General features: G+C 35.5%; 1 protein-coding gene across 1 annotated transcript in view; it reads right to left on the reverse strand.

Annotated features, from left to right (window-relative positions):
- Nucleotides 1–8,596: 8,596 nt before the first annotated feature.
- The window catches only part of LOC149945681 (glucose dehydrogenase [FAD, quinone]-like), a 33,499-nt gene continuing 23,259 nt past the window's right edge, over nt 8,597–18,836 (reverse strand). Inside the window, exons 8-11 of the mRNA XM_090176675.1 lie at nt 13,400–13,545; nt 12,558–12,732; nt 9,673–9,895; nt 8,597–8,745 (exon numbers count right to left, since the gene is read on the reverse strand). Of these exons, the coding sequence (XP_090032801.1) occupies nt 8,604–8,745; nt 9,673–9,895; nt 12,558–12,732; nt 13,400–13,545 (686 nt within the window). The 3' untranslated portion in view covers nt 8,597–8,603. The remainder of the gene's footprint in view (nt 8,746–9,672; nt 9,896–12,557; nt 12,733–13,399; nt 13,546–18,836) is intronic.

Here is an 18,836-nt window from a genome sequence, read left to right on the forward strand (position 1 = left end):
TTTCCAGTGATTTTAAATGTTATCTCCCCTTGCATTTAACATAACATAGACCTTCAAATTGAATACAAATATAAATAAGAGTAAGAAATTAGGAGGTAGATTGAGACTTACACCTACTGAAGAAGATTGTTGATCAAATTAATCTAAATTTACATATACTTGAATTCAAAATAACTCAGTTAAACATTGCACAATGTAATAATACATTTGATATTTGAAGGGACACGGCTAACATCTTGCAAAGTGAAAATGATAGTGCACAGTAAGAAAGTCCATTGATTTTTAACTCGTATCCAATTCGTCAAATAGCATTAATATTTTCAGAGACAACATCTTTGAGCCATTTATCACTTCTTTTACTGAGCAGATCACTGGTAAGATTCTAAGCCTTCACAGTCATTGCTTTCATTCACGTTTATTTTATCAAAGGGTATCGTTATGAAACGAGTGTGGCTGGAAGTAGCTCTGAAGCGCAGTTTGCCGTCGGTCAAAAAGTGGGCCAGACATCTACTCCCATTTCCAAGGCAGGATCATCTACTGGTAAGGGTTTTAATTAATGGTGGCGACCAAAAATGGCTACTACAGTTACCTGCAATGTCAAGGCGTCTTGGCTATCCGCTACGAGACTATTGAGGACACTCTCCCCAATAGTTTCTGGCTATTTGGCCGTCGTCAGTCGTAGGTAGGTTCAGTTCCACCTCAGAGCATAATGCCATTACGATCTGTAGGTAACCAGAACAGAAAACGCCCACTCCCTTTCAAAGAGAAGGTTACGGCGACATTTGATGAGATTGTCCAAGACGAAAAAGAATTGCTGGTAGGCATTGAAACAATCAGTGCAAACCAGAAAGCGCTACTTCAGGAGTCAAAAAAACAAACTGAAGCAATGGAGAGGCAAGCAACTGCTATGGAGAGGCAAGCAACTGCTATGGAGAGGCAAGCAACTGCTTTGGAGAGGCAAGCAACTGCTTTGGAGAGGCAGATTGATGTCCTCTGGACGCTGTTGGCAGCCGTTACTGGACAGGTGGCGCAACCTCAACCTACAAATGAGTAGTCATTAATTTCTTCTGGTAATAGTGCCCGAGGATAGGCCTGAACACGATAGTGTTATAATGGGATACCTCGTTAAAAAAAACGCGCCTTTATTTCTACCTCTTGGGTGGTGTGGAAAAGAAATATCCCTATTGTGCTTGCTAAACTGTTGCAGAAATTAAATATAACATTACCTCTGCTTCTACACACAGGTCAACCAGGCTTTGCCTTAATCTACGCCCCCTCTGAAGATAGTTATTACCCTCTTCGGCAACAGCGATTACTTCTGGAGTCATGTGATGATCATCAGCAATCCTACGAATTGCAACCTCAAGTTGACCTGTAAGTATGGAAATAATAATAATGTTACCATTTGTTTAAAATCTTGCTACCTGGAGGAACAGGAATTGGAACATTTCTGTCAAGACAGAAGTTATGTAGCAGACAACAAGCGAAAGTTATTGCTACGACTTTGTCTGGTTGATAACATAGAGCTCCTCCTGTGGTATCAAGACATCTAAACCTTGATTTCAAGTTGCCATTGACCCTTTCGATGACATTCCTACCTGTTAAATATTTCTATAATTAAATATATATCACATTTCTACAATTCATAATAGATAGTACAATTGTTCATAAAAAGAAGTATTTTTTAACCTCTCTTATGGCGTTTATTAAATTCCAACTCTTTGAGTGTACTAGGGTTTAGGATTGGAGTTACAGGCCAAGGCTGTAGTCCATATCCATTATCCCCTAATAAATAACCAGAAGGCATTTCTCCATCTGCAAACCTCTGGTACAGCCCACAGTGACACCAAATAAACGAATCATGAACGCATCCGGGCCAATTGACTACAGCATCCAAAATTCGTGTATCATTATCAGAAACCTACAAAAAAGTGTACAATTATGGTTACAATAAATAGTGATACTCTAAGCTAATTAAAGTACCAATTGAACATTGATCGAGTAGTTGCCTTTACGATCTAAATATTCTTGGCTATTAACCCTCGGTTCCTCCATGTTAATGTGGGTGCAATCTACCGCGCCCAGAATATTGGGTAACTTACACCACCTCAAAAATGAAATCTGAAAATATACAGCAATATATTATATTGTCCATGCCTACAAAGTTTATGAAATTTACCTTGGTATTCTCAGTCATTTCATCTCCTAATGGATACGCTATCAAGTATCGTAGCTTTTGAGTTATGGCAGTTGTCACTCGTTCTATCGCCCGACTTACGGATGGCTGGCTCATACCATTTTCGTAATTCGCTGCCACAACTCTTTGAAATGACCCAGAGCCATAAAATAAAAGAGCAGCCAAGATTTCTTGCTCCACAGTAATCACATACTTGTTGATGATTTCTCTTTCTAAAAGAGGCCTCAATTCCTCAATAAGAACACTGACATCGTCCTTCCGCATTCTAAACTGATTGAGAAATTCTCTATCGGGCATTTGAAATGCATCTCGACGTGTTCTTCTATAAATTTCTTCTCTATTTGCAATAGCAGCAGCAGCAGCAACAATTACAGCAGCAGCACCAGGAAACGCCATTTTGAAAAAAATCAGACGACATAATATAGCTTCATAATCGATAGATGGCGATAGAGTTCATAGGGCTAAAAATAAGTGAAACCTAGGTAGCAAAATACGAGCTGTACTGAACAGAACTGATCTAGCTCCATTGGGCTCGCACAGATGGCAGATACAACATCACTATCACGTGGCGTCATTGCATGACGTAACAAGAACCAATCAGAACAAAGGGGTCGCAAATGTACGGTCCCTCTTCACTGGTGACGTCGCGCCCAATGAAAACCGCAGAAGAAAGTTGAAAGAAAGAAGGCGTATCCCAACTTTCCTAGGAAAGTCTGCAGAATACGGCCGTCAGAGAGAGACAGCCAATAGAATTTGAGGGTTAGTTGTAGTTTTGATCACGTGATGAATTAATCTCGACAAGATAGGAATAAATTAATCTCCCACGCGTCATTTCTCTTCGGCGCATTGACGAGTAAAGACCTGCTGACGGATCGCTCCGTCTTTTTTACAGCTCGACAAAGGATTTCCACCCGTAAAGTAAGTAACTATTTTTTTCTTTGTAATAGGCTATCGGGGGAATTCTGCAGACTTTCCTAGGAAAGTTGTGACACGCCTTCTTTCTTTCAACTTTCTTCTTGAAATTTCATTGGGCGCGAAATCACATGTCGCATTACGTCCTCAGGGACCGTAAAAATACGACCCCTTCGCTCCGATTGGTTGTCGTTACGTCAGAGAATGACACCACGTGAGTGTGAGGCAATAATCGCCATCTATGCGACTCCGAAGGACAAAGTTCAGTTCAGTTCAGCAGCCAGATTCAGCTGATGTGGTCCTGACGTATGCCTATTGTAATTGGCTCCTGAAAATTGAAGCGGGAAAGATTTCCCCCGGGAATTTGCCGTTATCTCTGACGCTATTCCGGGTAAAAGAACTTTTAGCTTGGAGGCGCCTTCTGTCTTTGAGCGCCAAAACTAACATCATGAAATTTCGAACGAAAGTGAGTATATCAAAATGTCATGGTCAACCAGAAAGAGTGCTGAAGGTCAACTTAAATTTCAAAATGGCGAGTGAAGCTGTGAAAAATGTCCCCCGATCGTGTGTGCTAGTGTCGTGTATTAATTTCTAAAAATGTCGATAAAAATTATATGTAAACCGTAATTTACACGATCTGGACGTTGAAAAATTAGGTATGGAGTGCAAATTTTTAAGAAGAAGGTATATTTGAAGGTTTCAGGTTACTGGAAGTCTTGCATTTGTGTATGCGTGTAACCCTTCCCTTATTTCAAACAAATTAAAATCCTTTTTAGCGAGCCGAAGAGGTTTCATCTGCAAAAGTAAGATAAGTACACTTGTTATAAGGTTCAATTCTTAGACTAATTAAGTTCTTTTAGATATCGTTCATGACAATGTACTACTATATGGATAAGAATGGAATTTTCTCAATACACGAAGAGCTGGTATGAACATTTTCATGTTGAGAACAATTTTTATTTTAACTTTTGTAATAATGATCCCAAAATTTAGAAGGTGGCTTGATGGTTTGTGATTACCCAACATTTTCATTGTTGATTCTAACAAAACTTGACACGCTTCGAGACAGAAAATGTCACGTTATACAACGAGCTTAAGTATGATGTTCATCTTTTTCGTAACTCTATGTGAACAAGTAACCAATTTTCTTCTTACAGGCTGGTCTCACCATTTTCAAAGAGTGACCACATGACGGTAATCGACAAACTTGTTAAGAGCTGCTCTTCAAAAATCGATTTTCTTGTTTACAGCAGTAAAGCAAGTAGAGGTGCAAACTTGCCAGTTCAGAGCTCTAAAAGTATCTACGATTCGTTCAACTGACGTGACTGTTGCAACCATGTCAAGGTTATTGGAATGGAATTCCTTGGGGCTACTTTAGGTATAATTGATATAAATGTTTCAATCTCCATTGACACTTCAATTGAATTAACTGAAAAGTTCTTTAGAGTAAGGAGTGTCAATAGCTCCCAGTTATATTTCATGGATGGTGAGGCTCAATTAACTGGAGATTCTTATGGCTTGTTCAATTGGTAAAATAGTATTGTTTGAATTTTCGCATTATGTCCAGAATGTGATTATAAAGCATTAAGATATAAGAAATGACCAGCTGAACTTTGTTTATTTACATAATCATCATATTTCATTATTTAATTAGATTATCCTTTAAAAATAATATATATTGTTTTTATTCAACAAAGATCTAAAAAGTTAATTAGTATTTTAAAAATATATAAAGTGTATTTTTGAACTCAAACAAATGATTTTGCTTATTTTTTTTTCAAATACGGGATAGATGGCGTAGTTTCCTTGAAAGTTTGTATGATCCAAGAGTTACGTTTTTTAAAGCAATGTTCAGCTTTTAGTTTCTTAACGTTATGCATCGTAAAATATCAGTAATAAACTGAAAATATATATCGCTACCGATATAACAGCGAGAAAATTTATTATCGGGGTCAGATAAATTGGAATATATTTAACACCCTATTAATCACCTTTTCATAAATATGCTTTTCTCTTCTGTGACATAGTTAATAATTGTGTAAAATAATTTTGAAAGCATTAATTGATAATCCTACGTCTAGAAGATTTATATAAGTATGACACTACCTATTCATATGCGAACGTTTTACAAGAGATACGCTACAACAGGCTGCGTTACCAAAGATACATACTTATGCAATATTGTGAATTTTTTAAACCTAATTGCCAAAACATAGGAGGTTTTTGAAAAATTTTGCAGATTTAAGACTTTTCTACCAACATATGTGTAAATTGGTTACAAAATGAACAAATTTACCATAGAATATTTCACCTCAACATAGTATTAAGGATTCAATTAAATGCTAGCCGATATCGTAATTTAACCTATACTGATTTTAAAAATTTACAATACTATTATAAGTGATTTTTTCCAATATCAAGTTTAGTGGCGCCATCTGCCTTGTTTTTGATAAAATAATTTTGAAAATATCAGTATCAAAGACGTGAACCAGTTATTGACAATAATCACGATATCAGTAGCCTATCAACTCCTAACATAATCAAAAAGAAAATGCTGAATAAGTAGCCTCTCTTATCCATATTTGTTATTATTTACTGCGGAGGATTTGATATTGACACGCAAAAAGTCAATAGTGTCAATTATGAACTGGCAGTTTGTAACTCTGCAAGAAAAAAGTCATAATTAATATAAGAAGATGAGGGTTTTTACCATCTCTTCTTAGAGAATGAGACCAGGCCATTGTATGAAACCCAAACCATCAAGCTACCTTCTACATTTTGGTACCATTATTACAAATGTTAAAATAAAAATACTTTTCAACATGAAAATGTTCATACCAGTTCTTCGTGTATTAATTAATTTCCATTCTTATCCGTACCGTTATTTTGTTTGCGCTTTAAGATTATGTACAAACAAAAGCACACATTTTTGGAATCTAATCCCAGTACATTGTCACGAACGATATCTAAAAGAACTTAATTAGTCTAAGAATTGAACCTTATAACAAGTGTACTTATCTTACTTTTGCAGATGAAACCTCTTCGGCTCGCTAAAAAGGATCTTAATTTGTTTGAAATAAGGGAAGGGTTACACGCATACACAAATGCAAGACTTCCAGTAACCTGAAACCTTCAAATATACCTTCTTCTTAAAAATTTGCACTCCATACCTAATTTTTCAACGTCCAGATCGTGTAAATTACGGTTTACATATAATTTTTATCGACATTTTTAGAAATTAATACACGACACTAGCACACACGATCGGGGGACATTTTTCACAGCTTCACTCGCCATTTTGAAATTTAAGTTGACCTTCAGCACTCTTTCTGGTTGACCATGACATTTTGATAAACTCACTTTCGTTCGAAATTTCATGATGTTAGTTTTCGCGCTCAAAGACAGAAGGCGCCTCCAAGCTAAAAGTTCTTTTACCCGGAATAGCGTCAGAGATAACGGCAAATTCCCGGGGGAAATCTTTCCCGCTTCAATTTTCAGGAGCCAATTACAATAGGCATACGTCAGGACCACTTCAGCCTATGAGAACTCTTAAACACGGGCCCCCTGAATCTGGCTGCTGAACTGAACTGAACTTTTTCCTTCGGAGTCGCATAGATGGCGATTATTGCCTCACACTCACGTGGTGTCATTCTCTGACGTAACGACAACCAATCGGAGCGAAGGGGTCGTATTTTTACGGTCCCTGAGGACGTAATGCGACATGTGATTTCGCGCCCAATGAAATCTCAAGAAAAAAGTTGAAAGAAAGAAGGCGTGTCAAACTTTCCTAGGAAAGTCTGCAGAATTCCCCCGTATATTTTTAGATAATTTTAAAACAATTGGGATATTGAAAAAACCGTTTATATTGAGAATTTTAGCGTAGAAATTTAACCATATTGATAAAACTAGGTTTAGTAGGCTTAGTGATAAATGTAGGCTTAGAGAATGTATCATTTGAAACTATAGAAAAGTATTTGGTCTAGATCAGTTATGGACATCGAAGCGTATCGACTTGAAACGTTTCGTCACTGGAAAAATCCGCACGTCACTAAAGAGAAACTAGCGGAGGCTGGATTCTACTATATTCAACGGGGCGATGAAGTACGATGTTACAAATGCCACGGAATCTTAGTAGACTGGGAATCAGGAGACGTACCAGAATGGGAACACGCCAGATTCTTTCCACACTGTCCGTCGAGGGATAATTCACCATCGGAAAAAAAGTACATTTCACAAGAATGGGAGGTCCCGGCACCACCAAGGTCAGCGGCACTGGAGGAGGACGATTTCATCTCTATTCCGGTCAGACGTGGTGAGGTAGAACTTTTAATTAAATTATTGATACAAGCTGCACTTGCAGAAGGTAGTTCGTTTCAACCCTTTAAATGAAATTGTTTATATCCCTTACGAAGATCGAATTAATTACAATTATATAGATAAATTACGATGCAAACGGATTATATATAATATCGGATTAGTCGTAGAACCATTTTTACGTAATCATGTAAAAAAAATTCTAAAATGAAAAATTAAATGTAAATAACTTGTCATTATTGCCTAGAGATTAGAAATTATGGTTAACGGGGTGAACAAAGAGAGGGCTTGGGGAGATATAGGGAATGGAAGCGTTAAAGAATTCTGGTGATCGGGGGGGTAGGGGTAAAAACTGTGTTAGGAAAACTGATTCTGGAGAACGGAAAGAGCAGAGAGAATCTGGTGATTAGATATTAGAAAATATAGCCATAAATTTATGGAGTTTAGGGAAGGGGAAAGGGGGGAGTGGTAAGCAGAGAGAGAATCTGGTGATTGGAAATTCTGGTGAATGGAAACGATAAGAAAAAGCGAATGGGGATGGGAGAGCAGATAGAATCTGGTGATTGAGAGGGGGGGAGGAAGCAGAGAGGATCTTGCTATTACCATCTGGCGATTGGAATAAGATATCAGACTGATTATTCCAATCACCAGACGGTAATTCCCCTCTCTCAGGATGATCCGTTAAAATTATCTTATTGTAAATTTAATATTGTATATTAAAACTTGTTAATTTTTATACGAAAACTACGATTTATTAACAATATTTAATATAAATCCGCAGCATAATGTTACCGAAGAAATAATCATTTAAATTTTTTGTAATTTAAATATATTAAGAAATTTTAAAATTGACAATGAATTTGCATTTGTACAGGTTTTCAGATGATCTAGGCGGTAAAATATAGTACTATTTTATTAGACTAAATGAAAACTTACTGGTTCCCAAATATCGGTTAACCCTGTATGGAAAATCATCTTCATTATTTAATTGGAGATTGATAAATTTAGAAAAAGTTTTCTTATTAGGGGCCTACGCTCTGTTCGTCTGCGCCAAACAATTCTGTAGCCGCTACTGTGAATTACACTTATGCCTTACTTAGGTTGAAATATAAAGTCAACTAAAACCCAATTTGATATTAATTAATAAATCTTTATTTGAATTCGTATTTTATGAATGAGACTATATTAAAAATCCATGTTGCAGTTTAATAATATCCGCCGCCTTTTCCGCAATCATTATTGTGGGCGCGTTGGTGTTTCCGGAAGGAATTCGTGGCATTATAGAGGCGTCGACTACCCTTAAATTCTTCACTCCTTTTACCCTGAAAAATTAAATCATTATTTCTGTTCTTAAACCTATAAATAAATGCATGGGAAATATTTCTTCTGTCAGTGGTTACCCGGACACATTGAATGTATTATTATTAATGCTTTAAAATATTAAAGCTAATAACCGAGGATAAAATCAGATAAATGTTTATTCCGTTTTAAATAGCTTAATGTGTTCATTGTAAATATATAGTTTAAATCTTATAAATTATACTTTGAACAATTTTTATCGTTTGTCTAACCGGCCAGAGTGAAGGCTTTTGGGATAAGTAAGCCATCTGACGTCACGTCCGGGAACCCATTAAGCAAGCTCTAAGTACATGATTGAAAGATACCCCATCTATTAGCAATTTGCGTATACATAACCCCTTTCACAATACCATGTGTAATTATTGGGTGTGGTATGACAAAAATAGTTAGATTCCTTGATTGCTCCAAATTTAGTGGTAATTGTACCTTGTGACATGTTTATTTGGTCATCATTGGACTATTAGTGTTAATATCCGAGATCAATTTTCTGATTTATTTAATTACGTTTTCGCGAAGTTTAAACTTTAAACAGATTCCATAATAGGGACTTGACAGCATGACGTAGATAATACGTCACCAATGCTTTTTCCAATTGCAAACCAAAACATAGCAGCATGGCGGTCATAGCCGAAGGTACGGCGTGACGACATGTGGCCAAGTCCGTATTATTAAAATATAAAAACAATTATATTTGATATAAAAAATTAAAGATATTAAGAAGTTTTTGGGTTTTCATTTCCCCTTGACTGTTTTGAATACGCGAAAAGGTTCTGAAAAGAGCGCATTCAAATGATTAAATCACCACTTTTTCGAATCATTGCATGGTAACCTCAAGAGTTTTAGTTGAAAATGTCATATGTCTAACATTAAAATCTTCTTGATGGTCTTACCTTAAATATGGATCAACAACCGTTGTGTAATCACTTATGGCACCCATTTTGCACGTGCCCACAGTGTGGTAGTCGATATTGGGAATGGTTTGAACTAAACATTGCAGGTATGAGTCGGAAAGGAACTCAAAAGACTCGCATCCTATTACTGGGCCACCGATTATTTGCGGGTTAAACTTTCTCAGAGGCGCAGAGTTCATCAAGTTGATTATTAACTTCAAGCCTGAAAAATAAAGGGTTGAAATACGTATTTAGACATACTCGTTATTAATCAATGAAATACAGGAATTAATTGTCTTAATGAAATTCTCTGAATATTTTATAATTGGAATAGAATTCGTAGTTGTATAAGTCTGTCATACTCTATTCAAACGGGCGCCATAAAATAGGGTATTATCTCCTTTTACCACAGTTAACGTTTCATACTTATATATGAAAAATACACTTTTATATAATAAACCTGTTTTTTAGACTTCGTCGGAAAAGGGTATTACAAGTTCCAAATTAATAACAAGACTTTCTGTTTGTTAATTGGATGGAAAATGAAATAAATTAAATTACTTATTTAAATGTAATTTATAATATTTCACTATATACTGTTGAATTAGAACCTACGAAATATTGGGATTAATTAGTTTTGATATTAAAACTATAATTAGTAATCTTAAAATCGCTTCAAGTTAGATAATTTAAAAAAAATTGGGTACGAATTGAACTCGGCTTAAATTGAACAATTTTAGTTAAGTCAATTTCCCGCCATAACCAGATAACGGAAATGACCGCAAAAAGAAACTTCCGGTAGTCTTAAATTTTAGATTTGCTTGAAAATTATTTAGTCGCCCGCTGAAAGACAATTGGGAAAGATAGCTTTAAATAAATTAGTTATAGCATGAACTTATTTGACATATGAATATTCAATTGGAATACCAAATATCGGCTCTCAAAATTTTAATTCAAAAAACTTTTCGATAAAACTGGTGATTTTCAACGCTCTCAATATGATTCCATATTTATTTTTGTTTACCTTAAAGAGTCGAAACACTATGCAAATAGTCAAAAAATTAAAAATATATTTTTGGCTTATATACCTCTTGATCGAATCCCACTCGACTGAATGTTTCGGTAACATGTTATATTCGCATAGCGTAGCTTAGGTGAGGTGTTGTTAGGTTGGTTTACGTTATGTTAGGATTGGTTAGGTTAGGTTATGTTAGGATAAGGTTTGTTTTTGTTGGGTTGGGCAAGGTATGCTATGCTTATAGAGTATACGACAAAAATGTCCCTAAAACCGCCTTCAACCGCGGTTTTCGGTCGAATGATTTTTTACTTTTCGTAACTCCAGTTAACATTTTAATATCGAAACCTTTTTGTATTTCAAAATGTGTATAGTTACATAACTAGGTATATACATATTCTAAAAGTTTTATAAAAAGGAAAGTTAATTATATCACGCTACCGGGCGTCGTTTTATCGGTCGCGGGTGTAGGAGCGAAAATAGGTATTAACTTTCGCCTTTGGAGGGTAATGAGAGAGTTAAATATATTCATAGGTTAAATACGTTCATCGTTTTGGCGACATGTCGCGTAGTTTTCTACGAATCAGTTTCGAGCCTTTTTTACTACTACTAGACTTGATAAAGTTTCGGCACTAAATCTACGTATGAAGGAACATTTTTATTGCTTTTACAATTTTAAAGCAAAATTATTATTTCGACCATTTTAAAGCAAAATTATTATTTCGACCATTTTAAAGCAAAATTATTATTTCGACCAATTTTAAGCAAAATTATTGTTTGGACCATTTTAAAGCCAAATATTGTTTGGACCATTTAAAAGCAAATTTATTGTGTGGATAAAATTGATGATGTAATTCTAGATTACGATGAATTTGGTAATTGCTGTTTCCATTATTAAATAAACTGCGTTGCAGCGCTGCAATAACATGGTAAATAAGTATGCATTATTTTTGTTCAGCTTAAGGTTAAGTGAGTACTAAAAATGTGAAACAGTAGAGAAGCCCTCAAGTCCATCAGGTAAGGCATCAAAAATCTAAATTAGAAGAATTTAAAGATATTATAAAACGTAACGATCTAATCGAACACACAGATTTTTGATCACAGAAGTTTAAAAAAACAACCATAATTGTTAATTGTTAGGCTAAACTTCTCGGTTTGATTTGTATGTCACACCTCAGATTGTATGTTAGAGATTTTAGGTAATTTCTTTAATTTTTAATTTGTTTTGGACTATGATTTATTCAGTATGAGTTTCGCATATTTATTTTATTGTCGACGGCCTTGTTATGTTTTATAATATCTTGAAATATTTCTAGGGTTTAGTTGTTTGGTTCCTTATATGATGAACTTCTCCATCCTTTGGCATTTTTAACTAATGTCGGAATTATAGTTGATTGGTGGTTCGTCTTAACTTAACTTAAATACTTATTAATTGAATTGTCGATAAGAATGCATCGCTTCTCTGCCTTTTGACTTAGATTAAGCGTTAAGTTAAAATGGCTTTTGAGCCTTCAATTCAAATGGTACGTTAGGTTAGGCTAGGTAGGGTTGGGTTTAGTTAATTTGGGTCGGGTGAAATTTTTTAAACCCCGAGATACGTATACTGACAAAGCTGACAGGCATGTTTATTGATAACTGGTTTGTCGGTTTTGCTACAATATTTTCGAAACAATAATTTTTATATAGTACTGTCCAAACAAACAAAGTTAATTCGTGAGTTTTCCTTTACCGCTGTCATTTCGTCACTAAACAATGAAATGAAACAGGGTACACGACAAACAAAATTAAGTTGGACATAACTAAAACCGTCATAGAAGGCTATATTTTATAGAAATATTCAAAAAGCGAATAACTATTTAAAAGTTTTTACCTGAAATCACAATATTGATATCAACTTCGTCTTTGAGAAAGGGAATGTCGATCAATGGACTGTCTCTGGGATTGGCGCTTTGCAACGTCACTTCTCCTCGCGATCGCATACGCAAAACCTCCGACGTCACTGTAATGGCATTCGTGGCTACGTAAGGACCGTAAACTTCCAAGTACTATTAAGAAATAAATCATAACAATACTGAGTTGTAATAGTCGTGCACGGTTGGTTCTGGGTTTAAAAACCATTTCTCTCAAAAAGAATATAACTCGATTTACCAAATTTTCAAAAAAGTAACTCTATAACTTCAGATAACTTCAAAAAATAACGGCTACTGTGAATTGTCTTTTTGCAATGGTAGATGGTTGACAAAACGTTTTATTGAGAAAAATTTAGAAAATTCTCAAAAAACGTACAAATATAGCTAGTACTCGTAAGAATTTCTGATCTTTCAATAGCGCTCAAAAGAATGCACACAACACAGCATGACCCATAACTCGGGCCCGTACATAAGAGGGCTTAAAGGGATGCTCAGAACCCCAAAAATGCATAATTGGGCATCCTACCATAACCGAATGACCCAAGATGGGATGAAATTTTTATAAGGGCGAGGCATTAGCTTCCCCAAAAATAAATATAGTAAAAGTTTCGGTCACTGGATATGAGCTAAATGAAATTTTATATTTTATAATTATTTCCGAATACTTGAAAAGAACACGATGTTATTTGCATTAATAGACAATATTTATAATACAGGATATTACACGATAATACACGACATGCTAGTGGGACTTGGGATTTTGTAGTCATTTTCATTAATCTTAATAGGATGCAAGTGTTACCTCTGGCTTTAGACTGGATGAAAGTTGCACGGCTTCAATTAAGTTAATCATCAGATCGTTGTAATCACCGGGTATTTTCTCGTACTTTGTCTTCAAAAATCCAACGACACTCACGAAATTCGTCGTAAACAAGCCAGTCAGGGGTTCTAAAACAATATAACATTAAAAATGTTTTCATAAACAATTAATTTTAGTGGAATTCATACCAAAGAAAGTAATAGTAACTCTTATTAATATTTTTTGAGGTAAACTATAACTCGAAATCACTGTTACCTACGACCTCTACCAAAGGCGGAGATTTTTCGACTTCCGCCGGAAATATAGTCCGATAGAAAAAGTGATATTTGTGAAATATTATTAATACTATTAATAATAGTAATTAATATGAAGTAAGAGCTTGAAAGGACATTAAAAAAAATTATTGTAATTAAAATATTTTCCAACTTAAAAATTTAACATAAAGTAACACAGTGACGTAAGTATACTTAACCACCGTCATTCGTAATAACACCCGCTTTCACCTTAAAAAGATCACGGAAACCCTATTTTAAAATATATTACAACTAAGGGAAAACGATTGCGAAACTTGAGTGCAAAGTCCGGAAGTTGTAAGATAATGTATTATCTGTGGGTGCTGTTATTTGCAAAATGCGCCTTTAAAAAACTTTAGAGGACTAAGGCCAACTATTAATTCGTTAATGAAGAAACTCGGGCAGATCTGGGCAAAACTCCGAGTGATATTTCGCGAGTGCTGCCGTCCTCCAATTTTTTTACTCCACTCTTTGAAAATTCACTCCACTCCTAAGAGTGAATTTTCCGCTTAATCGTCACTCCCCTAATTAGAGCTAGCGTAAGAGAGTGAGAATAAAAGGAATAAAATATTTTCACTCTCACTCTAGAGTGAAAAAAGTAAAATATTTTCACTCTCACTCTAGAAAGAGATAAAATATTTTCACTCTCACTCTAGAGTGAAATAAATAAAATATTTTTACTCTCACTCTAGAGTGAAATAAATAAAATATTTTTACTCTCACTCTAGAGTGAAAGAATTAAAATATTTTTACTCTCACTCTAGAGTGAGATAAAAAAATCACTATTATCGTAAAGCACTCTCTTCCTAGAGTGAATTTCTTTGTTGTCACTCATTCCACTCCAAAATTCAGTGGGAAATTTGAATTTGATATTTTATTTCAAATTATTTGTAAACATTTATTAGTTTTCTAATGCTCCCAAAGGCTCAGCTGAACCACTGCCGTTTATATTTAACAATATTTATACGCGGGTGTTTTTTAATAACCTTCGTCGACTAGCAAGCGAACGTAGAAATTAGCATATGCAACTAAGCTTAGTTCAAATAGGCGTGAAATAGGCTTAAGAAATCTTTATCTGCCAAAAACGTTCCATTAAATAAGCTTGTACACCCTCTTCGTGTTTTATTAAAAAAAAATAAGCGGTCTAGCAGTATCCCCTCGACAAAATGGCATCATAGAAATCGGATAATAAACTAGAACGCTTAATTGAATGGCTGACAAGGCACCGATTAGATTCTTGGCTAAAACGACAGTAACGCCATCTGCGCTGCCTCTAGAGGCGAGCTCGCGCGTAACTTGGTTAAAGGTTCCCCCCCCATTGAAATTAATGTAAATGTGGCGATAATTAAACGTAAATTAACCTACCAAATGATAAGAAATATTCCACTGACAATTTTTCCCGTTTATATGAACTAAATGTAATATAAAATCGTCTTGAAATATCGTTAATCGCTTTATTACATTCAAAAATAATATTTTTCCCGCACCATGTAGATAACCGAGCATCTGCTCGTCTAGGTAAAGTTTGCGTTGGCAACGCGCGTATTAGAAAGCAAAATGTGATTTTAGAAAGTAGGTTGTAATTCGGAACGATATTAATACTTTTCGGGAATTTGGTCATCAGTGAATTATAAATATAACTTTAAATAAGTTTCAAGGTTTATTTAAAAGCTAGTTTCAGAACTTTTTATCCATTGGTTCGTTCAGAATGTATATTTAAAGTAGACGAAAATTTTAAGGCGCTGAATCTTGCCCAGTCTTAAGCCTCGGTTAAATCTACTGCGTATTGACGGATTTTTAAATGACGTTTTAGCGCGTGACACTACAGGTACATGTCTTGGGCACACAGCCTTCTTTGCGTGCTTTTATGACCGTAACCCGTCAACTTTGAAACGGAAAAACCCGATTACGTTTCAAAATACACAGTAGAATAAACCAAGGCTTAAGACTGGGCAAGATTCACCGCCTTCAAATTTTCGTCTACTTTAAAGAATAATTCTGAACGAACCAATGGATGAAAAGTTATGAAACTAGCTTTTAGATAAACCTTGAGACTTATTTTAAGTTATATTTATAATTCACTGATGACCAAATTCCCGAAAAGTATTAATATCGTTCCGAATTACAACCTACTTTCTAAAATCACATTTTGCTTTCTAATACGCGCGTTGACAACGCAAACTTATTATATTATTAATGTTAATAATTTTAATTAATATTATTTTTGATGGTTATAAAGCAATACACGGTTTTTCAAGACGATTTTATATTACATTTAAGTTCATATAAACGGGAAAATTTGTATGTTGAATATTTCTTATATCATTTGGTAGGTTGATTCGCGGGCGTTCTAAATGTCGAACAGTCTCATCGGTGTCGTGTTTTCTATTCAAAGCATTAATAGTGGTCTTTTGGATTTATTCCTTACGGCAGAAAATATGAATTTAAAATGAAGTGACCCATTATTCCGACTTTCCCATCATTTTGTCTCACACAACCATCACAATAGCTTCATTTTCAAGAGATTTATTGCATAAATAACAAGAGTTAGCTGGGTGGTAAAATAAAACGCGGTTACACGAAGAGCGGAGGGCGCGTTTTAAGTCAACGAAGGCGAAAAATTGTAAGACGCGTTTCGGGTACAATGTTAAAACCGCGAATACGACACAACGATTGCTCGTATGTAAAATGTTCATAGAACATTTTTGTGGGAAATAGCCGGACCCTAATGTTCATACTTGGTTTTATAGCCCGCCGTACATACAATACTAACGAAGATATTCGCGATAAACCGGTTTCCCCCATACCCATTTCTCGTAATACAACTATTTCTAACAGTAACCTGTGAAAAGATATGCTTTCTTTTGAGTGTGTACTCTTACACGATTTGATTACGCAGTTTTGAGCCATTCTTCAACTTTAATAGGTCTTTCAATAAAAGTTACGTCCCCCTTCCATCCCGCCCGCCGCGTAAAACCGGAACTAGGTGATTCAATTTCTGTTACACGACTACCAGATTTTATCGGGTAGTTGTACAGTCAACCCTCTTTGAAACAGCCAACTTCAATCCAAGATATCGCTTTAAACTGTACGCCTCGGCACACGCGTTACCGTTCTCTGTGGTCCTTCGTTAAGATATTTAACGCTGGGTAAGTTAAAATTTTAATTAAATTAAATAAATCTAATGTAAATAACTTAGTTATTTCTAGTTTTCAGTTAAATAGAGAAGATATGGAGCCACTAGAAGGTAATAAAACCACAAAACCAGCAAAAGTACAGTTAATCTACGAATATATTGAAGGAAAATTCAAAACGATAAAAACTGATCCCATTAGAAGTGTTTCTTTTAACCCATTAAATATTTTTGCGCGCGTATTTAGTTAAAATAGTAGAAAAAAACTAAAATTATGTTTAAAATAGATACTTTTAATGTTAGTAAGAGATTAAAAATGCGGATAAATACAGAATTGAATTAGGGTTACGGAGAGAAAAAAATATTTCTTTTTGACGGTTGCTAGTACGTTTTTTTTTATTTTTTGCGCGTGCACACTTTTTTAAAACCACTGTCAGCGCGTGCTCATTATCTTCAATCTTTTTTACGTGACGCAGACAAAACATTATGTATTTTCTAAGTCTATTTTTGCTTTTTGGGGAATATATTTTTACATTCCCCCGCGATGAACTTGTAGAAGTTCTTAATATTTCAGTTTTGTTAGATTGGGCATAACAAATTGATTGCTCTCTTGATGACTGCTCCACCCGCTACACGCAGATTGCAAGACCGTACGTGTCCATCTCGTCCTGGAAATGTCTCGCGAATTACGGCCAGCTTCCATAGATGTTTCGGTTGGTTAGCGTCTGATAGAATAACGACATCTCCTGGTTTAAATTCTGGATCATTTGAGTTTTTTATTCGGTGTGCTGTTCTTAGGTCCAAAAGGTACTCTTTTCGCCACCTTCTCCAGAATTGTGTTATGAGACTTTGACGATGTCTCCATCTCATTTTGATATCGTTTCGAGTCGGTTCGTGTGGAAGGTTTTGGAAATTTTGATCCGGCAAGCATGTTAGACGTCCGCCAATTAGGAAATGTCCTGGAGTTAGGGGACTTGGGTCTTGGGCGTCGTCGTTGACGTACGTCATTGGGCGGGAATTAATCACCGCCTCAGCCTCTTTGAGTATGGTCATTATCTCTTCAAAGGTTAGTTGCGCTTTTCCAAAAACCTTTTTTAGTATGGTTTTTGTAGAGCGAACCATACGCTCATAAAAACCCCCCCACCAGGGAGCTCGTTCCACGATAAATTCCCATTTTATGCCTTTTGTTCCGAAGAACTTCAGGACTTCATCTGATTGAAGATTTTTTCACAAAATCTCCAATTCCTTATTGGCTCTGATAAAGGTTTTTCCGTTATCGGATATAACGACTTTACAAATCCCTCTCGTCGCTATAAAACGTTTAAAGGCCAATAAAAAACGCTCTGTCGTTAAGTCTGTAACAAGTTCGAGGTGTAAAGCCGGGTTTTCATGGACGCTTGTAGCTTGAAAAAGAAAAGATTGAGATTTTTCCATTTTGTGGGAAGCGTATACTTTATTTTATATTTCGCGCTCAAGCTGCAAGGAAAGCGCTTCGCGTTTTCACGATGCTAGATATTTCTAGCGTGCCGTTTGAGCTGGCGGTTGCCGCGTTAATTAAATATGGCGGCTCCGAATCGCGGACGTCTTTTGATTAAGAAAAAAATGTTATTACTTAAACTTTTAGTAATTATTAAGGCCAAAAACAATAAAAGAAGGTGTAAAACAAAACGATGTGCACCCTATTTACATAATTTTGCTCAACTCTATAAATGCAACATTCACTGCATCTCTGTCTCGGTGTTCTTTTAATTTTCGGTTCCAAATTATTGGGTTATCCTTTACATGGCTTATAAAATTGTTCTTCACTTCTATTTCCCTTTGTTGTTTTCTCTTCTTTTTCTATTTATTTTTGTTGCTTTTTGGTTAATTTGGTTGTGGTTGAACTCATTGTTATTTGTTTCGAACAGCGTACAATAGTGTGATAAGCCTCGGTACCAACACTAGCACCTACTACATAACCACATGGACCGACGTCACGCGCGAAATTTTCGCT

Source organism: Leiobunum rupestre, chromosome 5 (genome assembly GCF_980474605.1).
Source record: "Leiobunum rupestre chromosome 5, qqLeiRupe1.1.hap1, whole genome shotgun sequence".
NCBI lineage: Eukaryota > Metazoa > Arthropoda > Arachnida > Opiliones > Sclerosomatidae > Leiobunum > Leiobunum rupestre.